This window comes from Coregonus clupeaformis, chromosome 13, assembly GCF_020615455.1.
Source record: "Coregonus clupeaformis isolate EN_2021a chromosome 13, ASM2061545v1, whole genome shotgun sequence".
Taxonomy (NCBI): domain Eukaryota; kingdom Metazoa; phylum Chordata; class Actinopteri; order Salmoniformes; family Salmonidae; genus Coregonus; species Coregonus clupeaformis.
Genome location: NC_059204.1, coordinates 43,587,043 through 43,611,291, shown reverse-complemented (window position 1 = coordinate 43,611,291; position 24,249 = coordinate 43,587,043). Strand labels below are relative to the sequence as shown.

The 24,249-nt window shown below is 43.4% G+C and overlaps 1 protein-coding gene across 1 annotated transcript; it reads right to left on the bottom strand.

Moving 5' to 3' along the window:
* Positions 1–2,602: 2,602 nt before the first annotated feature.
* Positions 2,603–23,904, bottom strand: LOC121578921 (nuclear factor related to kappa-B-binding protein-like). Its single transcript, XM_041893223.2, has 24 exons — positions 23,779–23,904; positions 16,903–17,104; positions 16,693–16,820; positions 16,441–16,612; positions 16,199–16,303; positions 14,179–14,252; positions 13,928–14,012; positions 13,596–13,788; positions 13,240–13,351; positions 10,316–10,442; positions 10,120–10,197; positions 9,924–10,003; positions 9,779–9,825; positions 9,592–9,652; positions 9,299–9,473; positions 9,095–9,201; positions 6,821–6,944; positions 6,337–6,416; positions 5,454–5,629; positions 5,091–5,334; positions 3,752–4,429; positions 3,408–3,514; positions 3,162–3,288; positions 2,603–3,004 (listed from the first exon to the last, which is right to left on the bottom strand). Exons 1-24 carry the CDS (start codon positions 23,902–23,904, stop codon positions 2,867–2,869), a joined length of 3,546 nt encoding a protein of 1,181 aa, XP_041749157.1. The 3' UTR covers positions 2,603–2,866.
* Between the last annotated feature and the right edge of the window lie 345 nt (positions 23,905–24,249).

Below are 24,249 nucleotides of genomic sequence, written 5' to 3'. Positions count from 1 at the left end.
TGACCGAGCCTTGCCTGACACTTACTGTAATAAAGCTTACAATTAAATTAATTATATTTCATAGTGATGCAAACTCTTAGCCCTGCACAACAGATACAGTGCCTTCAGAAAATATTCACACCCCTTTACTTATTCAAAATGTTGTGTTAGATACAGCCTGAATTTAAAATTGATTACATTTAGATTTTTGTCACTGGCTTACACACACAATACCCCATAATGTCAAAGTGGAATTATGTATTTCGAATTTTTACAAATTAATTAAAAGTGAAAAGCTGAAATGTCTTGAGTCAATAAGTATTCAACACCTTTGTTATGGCAAGCCTAAATAAGTTCAGAAATAACAATGTGCTTAACAAGTCACATAAGTTGCATGGACTCACTGTGTGCAATAACAGTGTTTAACATGATTTTTGAATGACTACCTCATCTCTGTACCCCACACACAAAATTACAGTTGAAGTTGGAAGTTTACATACACCTTAGCCAAATACATTTAAACTCAGTTTTTCACAATTCCTGACATTTAATCCTAGTAAAAATTCCCTGTTTTAGGTCAGTTAGGATCACCACTTTATTTTAAAAATGTGAAATGTCAGAATAATAGTAGAGAGAATTATTTATTTCAGCTTTTATTTCTTTCATCACATTCCCAGTGGGTCAGAAGTTTACATACACTCAATTAGTATTTGATAGCATTGCCTTTAAATGGTTTAACTTGGGTCAAACGTTTCGCGTAGCCTTCCACAATTTTGGCCCATTCCTCCTGACAGAGCTGGTGTAACTGAGTCAGGTTTGTAGGTCTCCTTGCTCGCACACGTTTTTTCAGTTCTGCCCACACATTTTCTATAGGATTGAGGTCAGGGCTTTATGATGGCCACTCCAATACCTTGACTTTGTTGTCCTTAAGCCATTTTTCCACAACTTTGGAAGTATGCTTGGGGTCATTGTCCATTTGGAAGACCCATTTGCGACCAAGCTTTAACTTCCTGACTGATGTCTTAAGATGTTGCTTCAATATATCCACATCATTTTCCTTCCTCATGATGCCATCTATTTTGGGAAGTGCACCAGTCCCTCCTGCAGCAAAGCACCCCCACAGCATGATGCTGCCACCCCGTGCTTCACGGTTGGGATGGTGTTCTTCGGCTTGCAAGCTTCCCCCTATTTCCCTCCAAACATAACGATGGTCATTATGGCCAAACAGTTCTATTTTTGTATCATCAGACAAAAGGACATTTCTACAAAAAGTACAATCTTTGTCCCCATGTGCAGTTGCAAACCGTAGTCTGTTTTTTTAATGGCGGTTTTGGAGCAGTGGCTTCTTCCTTGCTGAGCGACCTTTCAGGTTATGTCGATTTGGGACTCGTTTCTCTGTGGATATAGATATTTTTGTAGCTGTTTCCTCCAGCATCTTCACAAGGTCCTTTGCTGTTGTTCTGGGATTGATTTGCACTTTTCGCACCAAAGTACATTAATCTCTAGGAGACAGAACGCGTCTCCTTCCTGAGCGGTATGACGGCTGCGTGGTCCCATGGTGTTTATACTTGCTACTGTTGTTTGTACAGTTGAATGTGGTACCTTCAGGCGTTTGGAAATTGCTCCCAAGGATGAACCAGACTTGTGGAGGTCTACAATTTTTTATCTGAGGTCTTGGCTGATTCCTTTTGATTTTCCCATGATGTCAAGCAAAGAGGCACTGAGTTTGAAGGCAGGCCTTGAAATACATCCACAGGTACACCTCCAATTGACTCAAATGATGCTTCTAAAGCAACAAGGCACTAAAGTAATACTGCAAAACATGTGGCAAAGCAATTCACTTTTTGTCCTGAATACAAAGTGTTGTGTTGTATTGGATTTGCCCTAAACATATTACTGAGTACCACTCTCCATATTTTCAAGCATAGTCGTGGGTATGCATTATGTTATGGGTATGCTTGTAATCAGTGGAGGCTGCTGAGGGGAGGACGGCTAAAATGGAATGGTATCAAACACGTGGTTTCCATGTGTTTGATAACATTCCATGCACTCCATTCCAGCCATTATTATGAGCTGTCCTCCCCTCAGCAGCCTCCACTGCTTGTAATCGTTCAGGATAAAAAAAAGCAATGGAGTTAAGCGCTGGCAAAATCCTAGAGGAAAACCTGCTTCAGTCTGCTATCCACCAGACACTGGGGGATGAATTCACCTTTCAGCAGGGAAAATCTACACTGGAGCTGCTTACCAAAGACAGTGAATGTTCCTGAGTGGCCTAGTTACAGTTTTTACTTAAATCTGCTTGAACATCTATGGCAAGACTTCAAAATGGTTGGCTAGAAATGATCAGCAACCAATTTGACAGAGCTTGAAGAATTTTGAAATGAATAATGGGGAAATGTTGCACAATCCAGGTGTGGAAAACTCGTAGAGACTCACAGCTGACTCACAGAAAGACTCAAGAAGCTGTAATCGCTGCCAGAGGTGCTTCTACAAAGTATGGACTCAGGGGTGTGAATACTTATATTTATGTATTTAATCTTCAATAATTTGCTAACATTTCTAAAAACATGTTTTCACTTTGTCATTATGGGGTATTGTGTGTAGATGGGTGAGAAATAAAATATATTTAATCCATTTTGAATTCAGGTTGTAACAACAAAATGTGGAATAAGTCAAGGGGTATTAATATTTTCTGAAACCAATGTCTCTAAACGGTACATGCTGTCCTGGGATTATTCCTCTGTTCATCTACTGCAAACTCTCCAGACATCAATGTCCTCCCAAACATTGAGAGAGCAGAGATGCGCTACGGCCCCCTAGCATCACTTGCCTCTGAAGCACAGGTTGTAGTACTGCACAGAGCAGTAGCAGGCTCTGGGATTGCGTCTCACTGTGCCGGTGGTGGTGGGGCAGGGGTTAATTTGGGTGAGTGTGTGGTGGTGACTATGACAGTGGACACAGACTTGGGGAAGCCTGCTGCAGAGCGCTGCTGGAGCTGCTGGGCTGGTACCGTCTGGATGCACACCTGGAGGAGACAGACACATCAACCACTCCTACCAACTACTATACCTGATGCCTAGGGCCAGGCGTTTTCCCCCAGTCACATGATCAGGAAAGGCTCCTGCATACTAAACGTTCCTTTGGGAGCTGGGTGAGTATTGAATAACATGTGAGCTGCTGACCTGTGTGGCCTGGCCCTGTTGCTGCAGCTGCTGTAACTGTTGCGCCGTGACAAAGCTGACTGGCTTATTCCCAGCTATCAGCTTGGTTCCTGCAGGCATGTTGGTGAGGATGATGTTCCTGCCCAGACTGCAGAGACCAGAGAGAGACACACCAGTCAGTCTAAACCAGGCTTCTTATTGCCATGGGGAAGACTGATACATATATTGTTACAGACAATTTAGGCTGAACTGAACATGAGGACTCACTTCGTACTGATGTTTCCTTTCATTATGGGTGTGGTCATTACACTCTTGCTTTTCAGTGGTTGGCTGAGGACAGACAGAGGCACTGTGATCCGAGCTGGTAACTTCCCCTGGGGAAATAAAGAGGGACAGAATCATTGGATGACCATTTCAAAGGTGGGGTGGTGGGGGCTATAGAGAATGTGGCTATAAAGAATGTCTTGAAAATAAAATATATCCCTTTATGTTAAGCCTCCCAACAAAGGCAGACTTATTACTACAGTGCTGTTATTACACAACCATCCTGAATCCCACAGTAAATATAAGAGGGGAGCTAATAATCATGTTGATAAAGCTGTGGGGCTTACTGGTTGTGTGGACACCACTGTGGCTGTGACAGGGACCTGGCAGACAGTAGCTGTGGCTGTTCCCAGAGTCAGACAGCCTGAGGCCACTCCACTGGTGGCTATGGTGACAGTCGCGGCCCCAGTGGAGACTGGTTTGCTGCCAGTGGTGGTTGTCATGGTGATGGTTTGACCCTGTTTCTGTGGGATGACCCCGAGGCCGGGCATGATCCGTATGGTGGTGCCACACTTCGAGTCAGACGAGGAGACGGTGGAGAAGGTTCTGGTCTTCTGCTCGGCCATAGTGACTGCCAGGGTGGGCATCAGACAGATAGTGTCCCCTGCAGCCTTCAACAGGGTGGTGGTGCCAGTGGAGGCCTTGCTGGTCAGAACTTCACCCGAGGAGGAGGTTGGGCTGGAGGAGTGGTGGGGTGGGGTCACACGAAGAGTAGCAGATATGCTCTTGGTAGTGGCAGTGCCTAACATGTCGGGGGTGAGTTTGACGGTGGTGACGGGGCACTTGGTGAGGGTGGCCATCATGTCAGGTGTGATCCGAAGCACCGTCTGTCCTTTAGAGTCTGTGGTGATGGAGGAAGGGGGCAGGCGGAGCACATCTTTGCCTTGGATGCGGAGATTCGTATCGGTTATTGGAATTCCTGCTCCACCTTGAGCCTTCATGCCCATCTGGCCTGTGATGGCCACCTTTAGAGACAGAAATTATGTGAGCATGAAACACAGACAATACTCTCAACAAATGAAAAAAGAAGGCTCTTTCATGAACACATTATAGTGAAACTATAAAGATCAAAATGTTCTCTCTGAAAGCTTATTTACATTTATAAACTTTGTGGTTCGAGCCCTGAATGCTGATTGGCTGACAGCCGTGGTATATCAGGGGTATGACAAAACATTTATTTTTTACTGCTCTAATTACGTTGGTAACCAGTTTATAATAGTAATAAGGCACAGTGGATTATAGTCATTGTTGTTAATTACCATGTTTTCTGCACTAAACTATGTAGAATATTAGCCTGTTTGAAACTACAGCTATGTACTACATCGCACAGTTCATGCTTGATCTGATTTATTTCTACAGAAACTGCTCATCGAGATCACAGGAAAATAACAAACAAAATGGAACTCAAATAATTTAACAGACGTCGGTCAGTTGTTAAAAAACTAAAAATAACCAATGTTTTGGTTAATCGCTCAAAACTACTGATTAATACAGTTAAATATTCTGCAAATTCCAGGTAAATATTTTAAAGCTCTTCTCAAAATCGATTTAACACTGAATAGACTCAGTTCTCCCGATAGTCAGCATAGGATTGTTTTGTTGGTAACAGAATGGTCAGTGACTCACCTGTGTGGCGCCCATGGTGACTGGCACTCTGATCTGATGAGGGGTCTGGTGCACCAGCGTGTCCTGCTGTCCTATTGCTGTCTGGGCTGAGACCACTCTTACCTGAGGCAGAGAGCCTGACTGGTGGCCCACTACCCTGGCTGAGTAATGGGAGGTAGCTGGCTGAGAGACCTGTGGGCCAGACTGGCTGCTGGACAACAGGGTCCCCAGCTGGGGCATGTGGGGAGGAGACACTAAGAGAACACTAAGGGTGAAGAGAGCAGGGTATTAGTACTTCCATAACATCAAGAAGATACAAATACTGTATGTGTTCGATAATTGAGCCTGATAAGACTTCATCTATGGAAGCTGTGTTAAACTGACCCAGGACTGGTCTTGACTGAATCTGGCATCCCAGCTTTAGTGGGGGTTGTGGCTACAGGGGCGAGGGGTGATTTGGGGGTTCCAGGGGTGGTGGGAGTTGGGGACATGGGACCTCCCATATCACCTGCTTCCAGGCCTCCAGAGGTCTTACCACTGCCCTCCTTACTGCCAGACTTCTATAACACAGGATGGATAGTCACCATCAACACACATACACTGAGTGTAAAAAAACATTAGAAACACCTTCCTAATACTGAGTTGGGGCATGGACTCTCGAAAGTGTTCCACGGGGATGCTGGTCCATGTTGACCAATGCTTCCCACAGTTGTGTCAAGTTGGCTGGATGTCCTTTGGGTGGTGGACCATTCTTGATACACACGGGAAACTGTTGAGCGTGAAAAACCCAGCAGTGTTGCAGTTCTTGACACAAACCGGAGCGCCTGGCACCTACTACCATACCCCATTCAAAGGCACTTAAATAGTTTGTCTTGCCCATTCACCCTCAATGGCACATACACAATCCATGTCTCAATTGTCTCAAGGCTTAAAAACCCTTCTTTAACCGGTCTCCTCCCTTTCATCTACACAGATTGAAGTGGATTTAACAGGTGACATCAATAAGGAATCATAGCTTTCACCTGGTCAGTCTACGTCATGGTTCCTAATGTTTTGTCCACTCAGTGTACGTTAGACAACAACGGAGCTCATTACATAGAAACAGTTTGATTAGGATTCTAGTGACAAGTGGTTCAGCAAGACTTTCCACATTCAAAGATTCTAAGTCTCCAGAGAGGGTATGTCAGTGTTTACAGTATAGAGGTTATGAAACGTCTATTTGTCAGCAGTACAGTAGTCACAGCAGAGTAGAGGCAGTGGGACTCACAGGCTTGGATGCAGGTTTAGGTTTCTGCTGCAGTGTCTTTCTGGCCTTGGCAGCAGCAGCTTGAGCCTGGTGAATTTTCTCTGGATGGGGAAAGAATAATGAGTTGTAGTTAAAGTGTGTTGTAACACTTCTGCCCAAATGCGCAAAATGTCTGGTGGACCAGCGCGTCAAATTTGGCCTTCGTTAGCCAATACAGAGAGCCGGGAGAAACTCCCAGCGCATAGGCATTGGCTTAATCTACCAACCAATCATCTCCCACAACACCAACAGCACAGAGCCACACCTCGCAGTCATGTGATTGGCTAAAATTAAATGATGACAAAATACTTTACTCAGTAGGACACTCCCACTAAGGCCAACTTTGAGTGGTTGATATCCCAGGCGTATATGCGCTGTGCACAATAGCCTGGGGACAAGGTTAGATTATTTGTAACAATTCCTATCCTATTCTTATCATTTTCCATTGGCAGAATGTGCTGCTCACCAAACTCCTCCTGACCGCGGTCGCGGTGCAGGTAGATCCACAGCTTGTGGCCGATGTCATACTTTACACAGGGGTCCTTCTCATAGTGCAGCCTGTCCAGAGCCCCACTCACAACCGTGTTCACCTGCAGGAAACAGCACATCAGGTGCCTTGCTCAGTCACAGCCAAACATACATCGCCAGAAAATCCTTTGACGCACATCTACAGTACCAGTCAAAAGTTTGGACACACCTACTCATTCAAGGGTTTTTCTTAATTTTTACTATTTTCTACATTGCAGAATAATACTGAAGACATCAACATTATGACATAACACATATGGAATCATGTAGTAACCAAAAAAGTATTAAACAAATCAAAACATATTTTATATTTGTGATTCTTCTTAAATATCTTCTTAACTGCAATTTTTTCATTAAATATAGACTTAAGAAGAAAGAAGCAAAGTTGCTATTCCTCAAAAAGGTTCTTGGAAATGTTATTGCGCTATTTCTTATGTTTCTCCTTAAGAAAAGAGTTAAGAAGAAATTAGATTCTTGAAAATAAAGTTATTGGAAATGTTCTTCATTTCAAGATTGCAAAACCCTTGTCTTAAACTCAGAGCAGAGAGAGAAAAAGCTCATGAAAGCAATTGAACATGTTTAATTCACTCACAAATTTCATCTGAAAGTTTCAGTATTGATTATTTTAAACCCAAGAACATGTTTTAGAACCGGAATCTCAGTAAGAAATATGCTAAAATGATTGCCATTGCTAGCTACTTAGCTAGCAACAAACATCTTAAGAAGATTTGTAAGAAGATATGAGAAGTTAGTAAGAAAATCATCAAATCTTAAGATATTGTTGAGGAATTGCACTTATGAACTTCTTATTTTTTTTCTTAAGAAGCTTCTTTACATTTTTGCTTAAGAAGTGTTTTGTGAATCTGGGCCCAGGAATGCATTTCAATTAACAGGTGTGCCTTCTTAAAAGTTAATTTGTGGAATTTCTTTCCTTCTTAATGCGTTTGAGACAATCAGTTGTGTTGTGACAAGGTAGGGGGGTATACAGAAGATAGCACTATTTGGTAAAAGACCAAGTCCATATTATGGCAAGAACAGCTCAATAAAGCAAAGAGAAATGACAGTCCATCATTACTTTAAGACATGAAAGTCAGTGAATACAGAACATTTCAAGAACTTTGAAAGTTTCTTCAAGTGCAGTTGCAAAAAACATCAAGCGCTATGATGAAACTGGCTCTCATGAGGACCGCCACAGGAATGGAAGACCCAGAGTTACCTCTGCTGCAGAGGATAAGTTCATTAGAGTTACCAGTCTCAGAAATTGCAGCCCACATAAATGCTTCACAGAGTTCAAGTAACAGACACATCTCAACATTAACTGTTCAGAGGACACTGTGTGAATCAGGCCTTCTCGAATTGCTGCAAAGAAACCACTACTAAAGGACACCAATAAGAAGAAGATACTTGCTTGGGCCAAGAAACACGAGCAAAGGACATTAGACCGAAATTTATCCTTTGGTCTGGAGTCCAAATTGGAGACTTTTGGTTCCAACCGCTGTGTCTTTGTGAGACACAGTGTGTGTGAACGGATGATCTCCGCATGTGTATTTCCCACCATAAAGCATGGAGGAGGTGTTATGGTGCTTTGCTGGTGACACTGTCTGTGATTTATTTAGAATTCAAGGCACACTTAACTAGCATGGCTACCACAGCATTCTGCAGCGATACGCCATCCCATCTGGTTTGAGCTTAGTGGGACTATCATTTGTTTTTCAACAGGACAATGACCCAAACACACCTCCAGGCTGTGTAAGGGCTATTTTACCAAGAAGGAGAGCGATGGAGTGCTGCACAATCCCCCGACCTCAACCAAATTGAGAGGGTTTGGGATGAGTCGGACCGCAGAGTGAAGGAAAAGCAGCCAACAAGTGCTCAGCATATGTGGGAACTCCTTCAAGACTGTTGGAAAAGCATTCCAGGTGAAGCTGGTTGAGTGTGCAAAGCTGTCATCAAGGCAAAGGGTGGCTATTTGAAGAATTTCAAATATAAAATATATTTTGATTTGTTTAACACTTTTTTGGTTACTACATGATTCCATATGTGTTATTTCATAGTTTTGATGTCTTCACTATTATTCTACAATGTAGAAAATAGTAAAAATAAAGAAAAACCATTGAATGAGTAGGTGTTCTAAAACTTCTCACCAGTAGTGTATGTCAAAACATTGTGTATACGAGTGACAACAATAATCCAGTAACAGTGAGTATCTAACCTGAGCACTGGTGACATCTGGTGCCAGGAATTGAGAGTCCTTGAGCAGCTCACAGATCTCAGCCCTGGTCCCCTCTCCGTTGGGCAGCCGGGCTGCTGCGTCCCGCACTGAGGGAGAGGAGGAGGAGCAGACCAGTCATATACCGCACATCTAACCGAAAGCTACTGCAACAACATCCCACACTGATGACAGGGTCAGTCTTACCCAGGGAGAGGATGGTGACATAGGCTGGGCGGTCTGAGCGCAGAAGAGTGTGCTCTCTGGCCTTGTTAAGAGACATCTCCTTGTCAAAGACCCCCTTAACAGGCCCCACCACAGACTCAAAGCCATGCATTCTGAAGGTGAAGGCTTTGTGTGGCTGGTCATACCTATGCTGCTCCTGATGATCAAAACAAGAACATGGACACATAATGATTGCAGAGAATATGTGTGGTCTTTATAAATAATACTCAATACAGAAGAGATCCTAGACTAAAAGGTAGAGACGTGACACTGACCTGCACTTGAAAAACATGCCTCTGGTCTCCAGTGCTGGCCCGCACCACATAGTTTGTCCAACTGCTTAGTTACAGAGAGAACAGCAAACAGTATTACAATAAAATCCCTGTATGGCAATGAACACATACACTACCTAACCTCATTCTGAGTAAGGTCATCTGTGACACGAGTAACATGGAAACTTACACTCTAGGGGTGGGAGAAGTCATCTCTGTTGGTTCTTCACATTCTGTCTGTAGAGGACATCGTTATTTTATTCAAGTGTATTACAGGGAACAGAAAACGACCAGAGAGGAGAGGAGTGAGAGGTGAAAATGTGTAATTGTAATACCTTGACCACAACCAAGTCCTTGGAGTCGACCCACAGCTGACACAGAGCACTCAAATCCTTCTCTCCATCCGGACTGGGACCTTCGAGACGTGAGATTGAGAAATCTTTAAATCTCAAACTTCTGAAATATTTTCATTTGCAATGTGCCAGAATTTGGACAAATCAACTGACTGACCAAAAAAAAAAGAGATCTTACTAATCCATTTCCATTGCTGTGAGCTTTCCCTGAACGCCACATAGGGGGTGAAGCCACTGGGAATAACCATCATATGAACTGAATGAAGGAGTGGAAGATAGTGAGCGAAGAACAGAGAGTGAGATAAGAAAGATGAGGATGATATGACATATTACTGCTTTAATGATCCAGAGAAGAGGGAGTCTGCCGTGCTCACCTTTACTCTCCCCAGCCAGGAAGTGCAGTGCCGGCAGCACCATCTCTGACCAGCAGGAGGCCGAGGAGAACCAGGGGTTCAGGGAACTAGCTGGAGATGTCTGCCACCGTTGGACCTTCTCCTCCAACTAACAACAGGACATACATGAATCATTATACAGTGGGGAAAACAAGTATTTAGTCAGCCACCAATTGTGCAAGTTCTCCCACTTAAAAAGATGAGAGAGGCCTGTAATTTTCATCATAGGTACACGTCAACTATGACAGACAAATTGAGATTTTTTTTCTCCAGAAAATCACATTGTAGGATTTTTTATGAATTGATTTGCAAATTATGGTGGAAAATAAGTATTTGGTCACCTACAAACAAGCAAGATTTTTGGCTCTCACAGACCTGTAACTTCTTCATTAAGAGGCTCCTCTGTCCTCCACTCGTTACCTGTATTAATGGCACCTGTTTGAACTTGTTATCAGAATAAAAAGACACCTGTCCACAACCTCAAACAGTCACACTCCAAACTCCAATATGGCCAAGACCAAAGAGCTGTCAAAGGACACCAGAAACAAAATTGTAGACCTGCACCAGGCTGGGAAGACTGAATCTGCAATAGGTAAGCAGCTTGGTTTGAAGAAATCAACTGTGGGAGCAATTATTAGGAAATGGAAGACATACAAGACCACTGATAATCTCCCTCGATCTGGGGCTCCACGCAAGATCTCAACCCGTGGGGTCAAAATGATCACAAGAACGGTGAGCAAAAATCCCAGAACCACACGGGGGGACCTAGTGAATGACCTGCAGAGAGCTGGGACCAAAGTAACAAAGCCTACCATCAGTAACACACTACGCCGCCAGGGACTCAAATCCTGCAGTGCCAGACGTGTCCCCCTGCTTAAGCCAGTACATGTCCAGGCCCGTCTGAAGTTTGCTAGAGTACATTTGGATGATCCAGAAGAGGATTGGGAGAATGTCATATGGTCAGATGAAACCAAAATAGAACTTTTTGGTAAAAACTCAACTCGTTGTGTTCGGAGGACAAAGAATGCCGAGTTGCATCCAAAGAACACCATACCTACTGTGAAGCATGGGGGTGGAAACATCATGCTTTGGGGCTGTTTTTCTGCAAAGGGACCAGGACGACTGATCAGTGTAAAGGAAAGAATGAATGGGGCCATGTATCGTGAGATTTTGAGTGAAAACCTCCTTCCATCAGCAAGGGCATTACATTTACATTTTTACATTTTAGTCATTTAGCAGACGCTCTTATCCAGAGCGACTTACAGTTAGTGAATACATATTTTTTTTATACTGGCCCCCCGTGGGAATCAAACCCACAACCCTGGCGTTGCAAATGCCATGCTCTATCAACTGAGCTACATCCCTGCCGGCCATTCCCTCCCCTACCCTGGACGACACTGGGCCAATTGTGCGCCGCCCATGAGTCTCCTGGTCGCGGCCGGCTGCGACAGAGCCTGGATTCGAACCAGGATCTCTAGTGGCACAGTTAGCACTGCGATGCAGTGCCTTAGACCACTGCGCCACTCAGGAGATGCATTGAAGATGAAACGTGGCTGGGTCTTTCAGCATGACAATGATCCCAAACACACCGCCCGGGCAACGAAGGAGTGGCTTCGTAAGAAGCATTTCAAGGTCCTGGAGTGGCCTAGCCAGTCTCCAGATCTCAACCCCATAGAAAATCTTTGGAGGGAGTTGAAAGTCCGTGTTGCCCAGCGACAGCCCCAAAACATCACTGCTCTAGAGGAGATCTGCATGGAGGAATGGGCCAAAATACCAGCAACAGTGTGTGAAAACCTTGTGAAGACTTACAGAAAACGTTTGACCTGTGTCATTGCCAACAAAGGGTATATAATAAAGTATTGAGAAACTTTTGTTATTGACCAAATACTTATTTTCCACCATAATTTGCAAATAAATTCATAAAAAATCCTACAATGTGATTTTCTGGATTTTTTTTCTCATTTTGTCTGTCATAGTTGACGTGTACCTATGATGAAAATTACAGGCCTCTCTCATCTTTTTAAGTGGGAGAACTTGCACAATTGGTGGCTGACTAAATACTTTTTTTCCCCCACTGTATCATTTTCAAGTCTTACAACAGTTCCAATTCAAAGTTCCAGTTCAGCTCATCACCTACCACCCAGTGGTTCTCAAACTGGCGGTCCCCTGGGGGTCGCGAGAAGGTTTTGGGGGTGGGGGGGTCGCGAATGTAATACTGACCCATTTAATCTGGTTAATAACATAGGCCTACAGTATTGCACCAAATTCTTGTCTCAAAAACATCTAATCTGTGCTTCAGAACCAAAAAGTTGCGCGTCTTGACTGTTGACCAATGACCAGTCGTCAGCATTGGTGGGCGCGCATATCTAGATTAGTGACCAGAAAGTACTTGCTTCATTTTCTCCCGATTTTGCCTGGCAAAAACTATTTCTCAATATAGCAGTACTTATGGGATGAAGATGTAACATATTCTGGCGAATGTATTAAGACATTTGTGAGGAAGTAAAAGACTACATTTCAGACTTTTCATCTGATCCTGCAACCTCTGCTGCATACAAGTAGGCTGTATCCTAGCTGTTTGCTCTGGACTCCAGAGAAATGGCATGATATCCCTAGTTGATTTTGGCTGCTAACATGAATGACTTTCAGCTAAAAATGCAGGTATAAAATGTAGTTTATTTCTGTATCTTGCATTATCAAAATGCATCACTGTTTATAGCTGTAATGACAGGATACATTTGCGCAGCGATTGTGCTTGTGCGCGGGCGGGGTCACGAGGTTTGAACCACTCCTTTTTGGGGGTCGAGTGTCAAAAGTTTCAGAACCAAAGACATACACAATCCTGCCACCATGTCCCTAAACTTTTGCGTGGCAATGTACTTGTGTAGGTAGGCATGAGTGAATACCATGGCTGCGCTGGCGAGCCCCTCTAGTCTCAGGATATTCTCCAGCAGGTTGAAGAAGCTCACAGCAATCTCCTCCACCATGACAGGCCTGTTCTGCACCTCCTCCATCGGCCTGTAGGTGGCGATAGAAGACGACAGCAGGTCTATGCAGATTGAAAAGTATGGAGCGCAGTGTTCAATTGAATTCATGATAGTATCTAAATGTCTGTCGCACAGGAATATCAGTAAAGCTGTAATTTTGCTTCATTCATTAAATGTATAACCACAGATGTTCTAACATAACAATAGCATGTCATATTTCATTAGAAACTCTTGTCAGGTAAAAAATGTCATCTTTGTGGGATGAGTACATAGACTCACTCTTCCTTGACACTGGGCAGTGGAGTGACTGATGTGTCAGAGCACCTGTGATGTTAAGGGATGGAGCTGGTGCTTCTGAAGGCATCAGAGCCTCGCAGGGATCCTCAGACTCCACTTTAATTGTCCTCATCTTCTTCTTTCTCCCCTCCTCCCTCATCTTCCTCTTGGGCAGAGCCAGGTCAAACAGTGCTAGATAATAGAAGGTATAAGTTAAGATTGTTTCTACATTAGTTGTGAATACATTATTCAGAGGATCTTATAGAATCTAGCTATGTATGATTCATTTCGCTTTATGATTATGACGGTGGTGTTTTGGTCATGTACTCACCCATCATGGCGCCTTTACGACCTATGTTCACTCTAGACATCATGTCGCCCAGGTGGATGTCTGAGGTCATCAAATCTGGATGATCCTGTGCAAATAAGAATGACTAGGATTAGGATGCAAGGGAATGTTGATGAAGATGATATTAGGTAGACAGTGTCCCTCATATCTATTCATAAATTGATTTTATGATTCAAATGGATGGCAGATTTCTGTGATGTTTTTGTTTATGGAGAAGCATAGAAGAAAGTAACCGGTTGCCGTCTCCCCTTCTCTCTATGTCTCCGTAGCATGGCTCTCATGTCCTTCTCTCCCAGCTCTGGCTTATCTGTGTGAGCAGACGTCACAAATCTTCAGTCAGTGTATCTGCAGCAGTGGCGGCTCCTGAAAAAATTCTCAGGGGGGGCAATTTTTCTGATGATTTAGGTGACCTACACACATTTTCAAAAAGATATGTCCAGCAACAACATGAAGACAGGGGCAGCATATAAGTCAATGCCAGAAGCATTTATTGACTGATCTCAAAAGTGTTGGCTTACAAAAGCAACATAAGTTATCACAGTAAAAATAATCAAGGGTGTTCTTTCACATTCCTCAACACTGCATAAACAATATGCATTTCCATAAACAAATGAAATATCAGCTGAAAATACAGCATCTTGGTATTTGTTCAGATTGCAGGATCAACAAGAGCTTTTACCACATTTTTTGCCTCATGGTTGAATTGGAAATATGTGCACCTGAGCATAATTCACAACAAGCAAGCAGGAGCTTTTGATAGAGGCTACTGAAAACATTGATGCAAGTTATTGGTAATAATAAATTTTTATAGACTTCCATATTCTGCCCTCTTGTATATATTTGTGAAAATGAACAGTGATAGACATTTTGCCTGAAAACAGAATTTGAAAATAATTTCTAGAAAAGGTAAACACAGCTATCTGTATGGCTTTGTAAAAATGAACAACCATATTCTGGCCAATTGTATAGATTTGTAAATATGAACAACCATATTCTGGCCAATTGTATAGATTTGTAAAAATGAACATGAACAGATTATTATTATTTTTTTAAAATGAAAAATAACTATTTTAAACAACATCAACTGTGAACTGATTTGGGCGTGTGTGTGTTAAAGAGACAGACAGGGAGGGACAAAGAGAGAGAGAGGCTACATTACTTGTACTGAAACTGTTCTCTTCTCTCTTTCAATGCAGCAAAGCGGTCAATGACTTTCTCATTGAAATCAGGCATGCTGAGGACTAGTTCCCTCTCCATGGAAAGCATGGCCAGTGCATTCAGACGTTCCTGGCCCATTGAATTTCGCAGGAATGTCTTAACTCGTGTCAAAGTTGAGAAACATCTCTCAGCTTCAGCTGTTGTCATTGGAGTAGTTATGAGGATGTTCAACAGAGTCACAGTCTCAGAGAACGTCTCCTGGAGGTTGTAGCTCATGAGAACCTGGTACAGTGCCAGTGCACCACAGTTTGACTTTCTCGTTATCGGCAAAAATACCGTTCAGTCTCTCCAAAAGCACACTGGCGATTGAGACTGAGGTTGATTCCGAGATGGGAAGGAACTCAAAAAAGCGCTCCTGCACTTTGTGGTTGTTATCTATGTACCTCAGCACAAGCACCAGCTGTGTCTGTGTAGAAACGTCCGTGGTCTCGTCAGCTTGGATAGCTACGAAGTTCGCCGACTTCACCTCCTCCACAATATGTTCCCTCATGACCGCTAGCATACACTCCAGTAGCTCGTTTTGAATGGTCTTTGATGTGAACTTCTTTCAAAGAGACAATCGAGTTGCACTGAACGTTAGCCATCTTGATAGTAGTACGTGAATTGATTGACGCTGCTACCCGCTCTTTTCTTAGTTACGTTCATGGTTATGTTACGTATGACGAAAGCGCGTAAGTGCAAGCCCTCAGAAACCCATAGAGATTGTATTGAAAGCTCTGATATTTGAAAAACATTTTTTTACATGAGAGTCTATGAGAGACTTCTGGGGCGATTTTCAACCTGACTGAAATCGCCCCCAAAAGAGGGGGGCATTTGAAGCACGACTTTAGCCTGATTGGACATTTAGTGGCAGATCAGACGTCTAGATTAGAACACTGATAACTACTGTTGCCGTGATATAATTGATTAGAAAAAAATCCCTTCCTTTTCCCGTTTGGCAGTGCGTCGCCCATATCGCCCTAATGAACACACCGCCCCTGATCTGCAGAGTCTATACATGCACTACAGTAGCTGTATAGACAGACTGTAACTGACCTGTGGTCTTCATGTCCTGGGTGGAGAGACTGGGCAGAACCCTGACAAAGACAGTAGGTGTGGGAGAGGAAGGAGACTGAGGTGTTGGCAGCGAAGTGGCTGTACCTGCAAACACAAAGGACAACATTTGATTGGTTCAGATTTGGATTGACCCAAAGCAAACATTGAAAGACATGGCACTTATTCAATGCTGCTAAATGCAATTCAATTTCAACAATCTAGGCTGATGAAAGAAGACTCACCATCATCGTCAGATGAGGCATATCGGTCTCCACAGTCCGTTTTAACTTCCCTTAGTATCCGGCACACTCTTCCTCTCACCCTCTGTTCCTGCATCTCACCAGGCATCTGGGTGGGGTACTTTCTCTTCACCGCGATGTTAGGGCCACTGTGGACTGCCAACTCCAGTAGTTCCTAAACATAATAATATGAACATACTGAGGAAGGCCATTCACCTTGTGCTTGAGAGTGAAGCTTGAAGATGTCTGCCATACCTTTCTAGAGACCAGGATCTGTTTGAGGAGTTTGTGGTAGTACTGCTGAAAGGAGTAGAGCTGACGTTTTTTCTGGGACTTGGCACACAGATGTCTGTACTTGACCACTTCTGGATTAAAATGGCCATCTGGGGAGAGCACAGCGTCATACATTGTCCAGAAACGTACTCAAAATCAAGCAGTTTGAGAGAGATGGGGATTTTTTTTAACCTCTGAACAGTTTCTGTGCAAGGTGCAAGGGGTTTCCGAAGCAGAAGTTCTGGTTGTTGAAGAGGTCGCTGATGGTGCGGTCCTGCTCACTAGTGTTGTCGTCGGGAAAGTGTGGTAACAGTTGACGGAGATGCTGCCTCTGTTCATCTGTCAGTACTTTAGACCATGTGCCTTCACTCAGCACAGAGAAGAAGATTTCAGGCTGTTTGCAAAACAACAACATATACACAGAATTGTTAATTCAACAATCACTATACAGTAAACATAATGGATACACAGCATATGATCAGGGACAATTCTACGGTAACAGAATGATGCAGAGACTGATTATTCACTTTAAAAGTATGCCAAACAAAAACCATTGATTGCAAAGTTAAACAAACCATACAACTCTATGCACAAGGAATCATTTGAATAGAACATTTCACAAAAACACATTTCCTCGAAGAACAGTGCAGATGTAAAGTTTGGAAACAGAATGACGGTAGAATCTCCCTCAGTAAGAAAAAGAAGATCTACTCTGAATTAAGATTCAAAGATGTCTGCAGAAAGAATGGGGTGTCAGCTATGATTATGACACCTTGAGTTTGGAAAAAATCTATTTAGGTTATTTTGAACTACAGTAAGTGAAGTGGATCAACACCCAGCAACAGAATGATGGTAACAGGATTACATCATGGGTCCCTGATCTGTACTCTACAGAAATGCCTAATTATGAATGTCATTCTCTTCATGAAAGGTACACAAAGGTAGAACATTTTAATATGCTCCTTTGTATGTTTGGATATTATTTAACACACTGGCTATTATTCTAATGAGCTTCACCACCAAAAAATACAAAATTTGGTTGGTCCGGACCAAATCTGTACCAAGGATAGACATATATATATACACACAAAGGTATGTGGACACCCCTTCAAATTAGTGGATTTGGCTATTTCAGCCACACATGCTGACAGGTGTATAAAATCGAGCACACAGCCATGCAGTCTCCATAGACAAACATTGGCAGTAGAATGGCCTTACTGAAGAGCTCATTGACTTTCAACATGGCACCGTCATAGGATGCCACCTTTCCAACAAGTCAGTTCGTCAAATTTCTGCCCAGCTAGAGCTGCCCCGGTCAACTGTAAGTGTTGTTATTGTGAGGTGTAAATGTCTAGGAGCAACAAGCCTCAGCCGCGAAGTGGTAGGTCACACAAACTCACAGAACGGGACCGCGGAGTGCTGAAATGCATAAAAATCGTCTGACCTCGGTTGCAACACTAACTACCGAGTTCCAAACTGCCTCTGGAAGCTACGTCAGTACAAGAACTGTTCGTCGGGAGCTTCATGAAATGGGTTTCCATGGCCGAGCAGCCACACACAAGCCTAAGTTCACCATGCGCAATGCCAAGCATCGGCTGGAGTGGTGTAAAGCTCAATGCCATTGGACTCTGGAGCAGTGGAAACGCCTTCCCTGGAGTGATAAATCACGCTTCACCATCTGGCAGTCCAACGCACAAATCTGGGTTTGGCGGATACCAGGAGAATGATACCTGCCCCAATGCATAGTGCCAACTGTAAAGTTTGGTGGAGGAGGAATAATGGTCTGGGGCTGTTTTTCATTGTTCGGGCTAGGCCCCTTAGTTCCAGTGAAGGGAAATCTTAATGCTACAGCACACAATGACATTCTAGATGATTCAGTGTTGGGGAAGGCCCTTTCCTGTTTCAGCAAGACAATGCCCCCATGCACAAAGCGAGTTAAGTGGTTAAGTGTGCCTTGAATTCTAAATAAATCACTGACAGTTTCACTAGCAAAGCACCCCCACACCATCACACCTCCTCCTCCATGCTACACGGTGGGAACCACACATGCAGAGATCATCCGTTCACCTACAATGCGTATCACAAAGACACGGCGGTTGGAACCAAAAATCTCAAATTTGGACTCATCAGACCAAAGGTCAGATTTACACCGGTCTAATGTCCATTGCTTGTGTTTCTTGGCCCAAGCAAGTCTCTTCTTCTTATTGGTGTCCTTTAGTAGTGGTTTCTTTGCAGCAATTTTGCAGCAAAGTTCTAGGCCCTCTCCTATTCTCGCTATACACCAAGTTACTTGGCTCTGTCATATCCTCACATGGCCTCTCCTATCATTGCTACGCAGACGACCTACAACTAATATTCTCCTTTCCCCTTCTGATAACCAGGTGGCGAATCACATCTCTGCATGTCTGGCAGACATATCAGTGTGGATGACGGATCACCACCTCAAGCAGAACCTCGGCAAGACGGAGCTGCTCTTCCTCCCGGGGAAGGACTGCCCGTTCCATGATCTCGCCATCACGGTTGACAACTCCGTTGTGTCCTCCTCCCAGAGTGCAAAGAGCCTTGGCGTGACCCTGGACAACACCCTGTCGTTATCTGCTAACATCAAGGCGGTGACCCGATCCTGTAGGTTCATGCTCTACAACATTCGGAGAGTATGACCCTGCCTTACACAGGAAGCGGCACAAGTCCAAATCCGGGCACTTGTCATCTCCCGTCTGGATTACTGCAACTCGCTGTTGGCTGGGCTCCCTGCCTGTGCCATTAAACCCCTACACCTCATCCAGAATGCCGCAGCCCGTCTGGTGTTCAACCTTCCCAAGTTCTCTCACGTCACCCCGCTCCTCCGCACACTCCACTGGCTTCCAGTTGAAGCTCGCATCTGCTACAAGACTATGGTGCTTGCCTACGGAGCTGTGAGGGGAACGGCACCTCCGTACCTTCAGGCTCTGATCAGTCCCTACACCCAAATGAGGGCATTGCGTTCATCCACCTCTGGCCTGCTGGCCCCCCTACCTCTGCGGAAGCACAGTTCCCGCTCAGCCCAGTCAAAACTGTTCGCTGCTCTGGCACCCCAATGGTGGAACAAGCTCCCTCACGACGCCAGGACAGCGGAGTTATTCACCAGCTTCCGGAGACACTTGAAACCCCACCTCTTTAAGGAATACCTGGGATAGGATAAAGTAATCCTTCTACCCCCCCTTAGCCTACCCCAAAGAAGAAAAAAAATCATATTGTAAAGTGGTTATCCCACTGGCTATAAGGCGAATGCACCAATTTGTAAGTCGCTCTGGATAAGAGCGTCTGCTAAATGACGTAAATGTAAATGTAAATTTGACCATGAAGGCCTAATTCACACAGTCTCCTCTGAACAGTTGATGTTGAGATGTGGCTGTTATTTGAACTCTGTGAAGCATTTATTTGGGCTGCAATTTCTGAGGCAGGTAACTCTAATGAACTTATCCTCTGCAGCAGAGGTAACTCTGGGTCTTCCATTCCTGTGGCGGTCCTCATGAGAGCCAGTTTCATCATAGCGCTTGATGGTTTTTGCGATTGCACTTGAAGAAACTTTCAAAGTTATTGAAATGTTCTGGATTGACTGACCTTCCTGTCTTAAAGTAATGATGGACTGTAATTTCTCTTAGCTTATTTGAGCTGCTCTTGCCATAATATGGACTTGGTCTTTTACCAAATAAGGCTATCTTCTGTATACCACCCCTACCTTGTCACAACACAACTGATTGGCTCAAATGCATAAAGAAGGAAATACATTTCACAAATTCACTTTTAACAAGGCACACCTGTTAATAGAAATGCATTCCAGGTGACTACCTCATGAAGCTGGTTGAGAGAATGCCAAGAGTGTGCAAAGCTGTCATCAAGGCAAAGGGTGGCTACTTTGAAGAATCTCAAATATAAAATAATATTTTGATTTGTTTAACACTTTTTGGGTTACTACATGATTCCATATGTGTTATTTCATAGTATTGATGTCTTCACTACTATTCTACAATGTAGAAAATAGTAAAAATAAAGAAAATCCCTGGAATGAGTAGGTGTGCACAAACTTTTGACTGGTACTGTGTACCAGTCAAAAGTTAGGACACACCTACTCATTCAAGGGTTTTTCTTTATTTTTACTATTTTCTACATTGTAGAATAAGTGTCTTCACTGACATTTTCAACCTATCCCTGACCCGGTCTGTAATACCAACTTGTTTCAAGCAGACCACCATAGTCCCAGTGCCCCATCCACATCGATGGGGTTGTAGTGGAGCGGGTCGAGAGCTTCGTTCCTCGGTGTCCACATCACATGGTCCACACACCCACACAGTTGTGAAGAGGGCACAACAGCGTCTCTTCCCCCTCAGGAGGCTGAAAATATTTGGCATGGGTCCTCAGATCCTCAAAAAGTTATACAGCTTCACCCACCACTGAGACTGGCACACATCTTGACTGGCTGCATCACCACTTGGCACGGCAACTGCAAGGCACCTGACTGCAAGGCGAAACAGAGGGTGGTGAGTACGGCCCAGTACATCACTGGGACCGAGCTCCCTGCCATCCAGGACTTCTATACCAGGCAGTGTCAGAGGAAGGCCCCAAAACATCTGGTATTGCGATACTGGTATCGTGACAACCCTACTACATATACAGTGGCTTGCAAAAGTATTCACCCCCCTTGGCATTTTTCCTATTTTGTTGCCTTACAACTTGGAATTAAAATTGATTTTTGGGGGGTTTGCATCATTACATTTACACAACATGCCTACCATATTTCTTGTGTGAAACAAACAAGAAAATAAAAAAATAAAAAAAACTTCAGCGTGCATAACTATTCACCCCCCCAAAGTCAATACTTTGTAGAGCCACCTTTTGCAGCAATTACAGCTGCAAGTCTCTTGGGGTATGTCTCTATAAGCTAGCCACTGGGATTTTTGCCCATTCTTCAAGGCAAAACTGCTCCAGCTCCTTTAAGTTGGATGGGTTCCACTGGTGTACAGCAATCTTTAAGTCATACCACAGATTCTCAATTGGATTAAGGTCTAGGCTTTGACTAGGCCATTCCAAGACATTTAAATATTTCCTCTTAAACCACACAAGTGTTGCTTTAGCAGTATGCTTAGGGTCATTGTCCTGCTGGAAGGTGAACCTCCGTCCAGGCCCCAAATCTCTGGAAGACTGAAACAGGTTTCCCTCAAGAATTTCCCTGTATTTAGTGCCATCCATCATTCCTTCAATTCTGACCAGTTTCCCAGTCCCTGCCAATGAAAAACATTCCCACAGCATGATGCTGCCACCACCATGCTTCACTGTGGGGATGGTGTTCTCAGGGTGATGAGAGGTGTTGGGTTTGCGCCAGACATAGTGTTTTCCTTGATGGCCAAAAAGCTCCGTTTTAGTCTCATCTAACCAGAGTACCTTCTTCCATATGTTTGGGGAGTCTCCCACATGCCTTTTGGCAAACACCAAACGTGTTTGCTGATATTTTTCTTTAAGCAATGGCTTTTCTGGCCACTCTTCCGTAAAGCCCAGCTCTGTGGAGTGTACGGCTTAAAGTGGTCCTATGGACAGATACTCCAATCTCCGTTGTGGAGCTTTGCAGCTCCTTCAGGGTCATCTTTGGTCTCTTTGTTGCCTCTCTGATTAATGCCCTCCTTGCCTGGTCTGTGAGTTTTGGTGGGCGGCCCTCTCTTGGCAGGGTTGTTGTGGTGCCATATTCTTTCCATTTTTTTATAATGGATTTAATGGTGCTCCGTGGGATGTTCAAAGTTTCTGATTTTTTTTTATAACCCAACCCTGATCTGTACTTCTCCACAACTTTGTCCCTGACCTGTTTGGAGAGCTCCTTGGTCTTCATGGTGCCGCTTGCTTGGTGGTGCCCCTTGCTTAGTGGTGTTGCAGACACTGGGGCCTTTCAGAACAGGTGTATATATATCATGTGACACTTAGATTGCACACAGGTGGACTTTATTTAACTAATTATGTGACTTCTGAAGGTAATTGGTTGCACAAAATCTTATTTAGGGGCTTCATAGCAAAGGTGGTGAACACATATGCACGCACCACTTTTCCGTTATTAATATTTTCAAATTTTTTGAAACAAGTTATCTTTTTCATTTCACCTCACCAATTTGGAGTATTTTGTGTATGTCCATTACATTAAATCCAAATAAAAATCAATTTAAATTACAGGTTGTAATGCAACAAACTAGGAAAAACGCCAAGGGGGATGAATACTTTTGCAAGGCACTGTATGTACATACAGTTGCTACCTCAATGTCCTCTTACCCCAGCACATCGACTCGGTACTGGTACTCCCTGTATATAGCCATGTTATTTTTTACTCGTTATTGTTATTTGTTATTCACTGTGTATTTATTACTCATGCCTCTATTTAAAAAATGTTTTATCTTTAAGTCAGCATTGTTGGAAAAGGACCCGCAAGTAAGCATTTCACTGTTAGTCTACACCTGTTGTTTACGAAACCTGTGACAAATAAAATTTGATTTGGTTAGCTAGCGCTAGTCGGCTGTACCTGCGCCAAAACTCTGGTATTGTTCATCCTATAGCTTGTTCTCCATCTTGTTTTTAAATAGTGAGCCAACATGTTTTCTGCACTTTTATTTCCATGACTGATCTAAACTAATTTTCTCATGCTCTCGTTTCTCTGCAGCAGACATATAGTGAGCAATGTGTTTGGAACATCAAATCGCAATATCGAATCGCAATACATATAGAGTTGTGAGAATCGCACTATATATCGTATCAGCACCTAGCTAAGTATTGTGATTATATCATATTGTGAGGTCCCTGGCAATTCCCAGCCCTACTTTTAAGACTTTTTCTGCTAGATGTTTGCCAAGACCCCTTTTCCAGATTTTTGACAAGAAATTTAAACCTTTGCTTATTTCAAATTTTTAAGACGGAAAATGGTTGAAAATGTAAATATGCTTTAATTTCTAAAAAAATATATATAGACTTAGCTTTCATTTGACACCAAATTGTATGTGATCATAAGAACACAGTGCTCATGGTGCTTTTTACATGGAAATGCTAGCTACTCACATCTTCTAGTAGGTCTTCTGGAAGGCTCACTCGACAGTCTCCCAACATGCACTCTTCAGTGATGCGCCCATCATTGGCCTTTTCTGAGTCCAGGGGGTCTGTCAGCATGTGATCAAGGACATCCATTCGGATCTTCCTATACATATGAAAAATTAAGAATGAATTGCATTGGTATCTAGCATTGGCATAGACAGTTAGTTAGCTAGCTAGGATAAGGTCAACTTAACTAGAACAGTTTTAGTATACGTTAGCTACATTTCTACAGAAAACATAATCTACCTTGCTAGCTAGCTGGCTAACTAGATATTATATTCTCATGTCATCGATGAAAAACAAGTCAATGCAAGCTAGCTAAATTATGAACGCTAACGTTAGCTAGCTAAAGCAAGATAACAGACACGAGCAAAATTACGATTTAATTGAGTATTCTGCACACTTTGGATAGCTATGATAATCTAGCTAGCTGGCTAG

Bases quoted from the DNA above. Each gene is read 5' to 3' on its own strand.
- LOC121578921 (XM_041893223.2), bottom strand. From the start codon at position 23,904: ATGGATGTCCTTGATCACATGCTGACAGACCCCCTGGACTCAGAAAAG. The intron at 16,821-16,902 runs GTTAAAAAAAAT...TGCTCTCCCCAG, and splicing joins TGCACAGAAACTGTTCAGAG to ATGGCCATTTTAATCCAGAA. The intron at 6,945-9,094 runs GTTAGATACTCA...TGTTTCCTGCAG, and splicing joins CAGATGTCACCAGTGCTCAG to GTGAACACGGTTGTGAGTGG.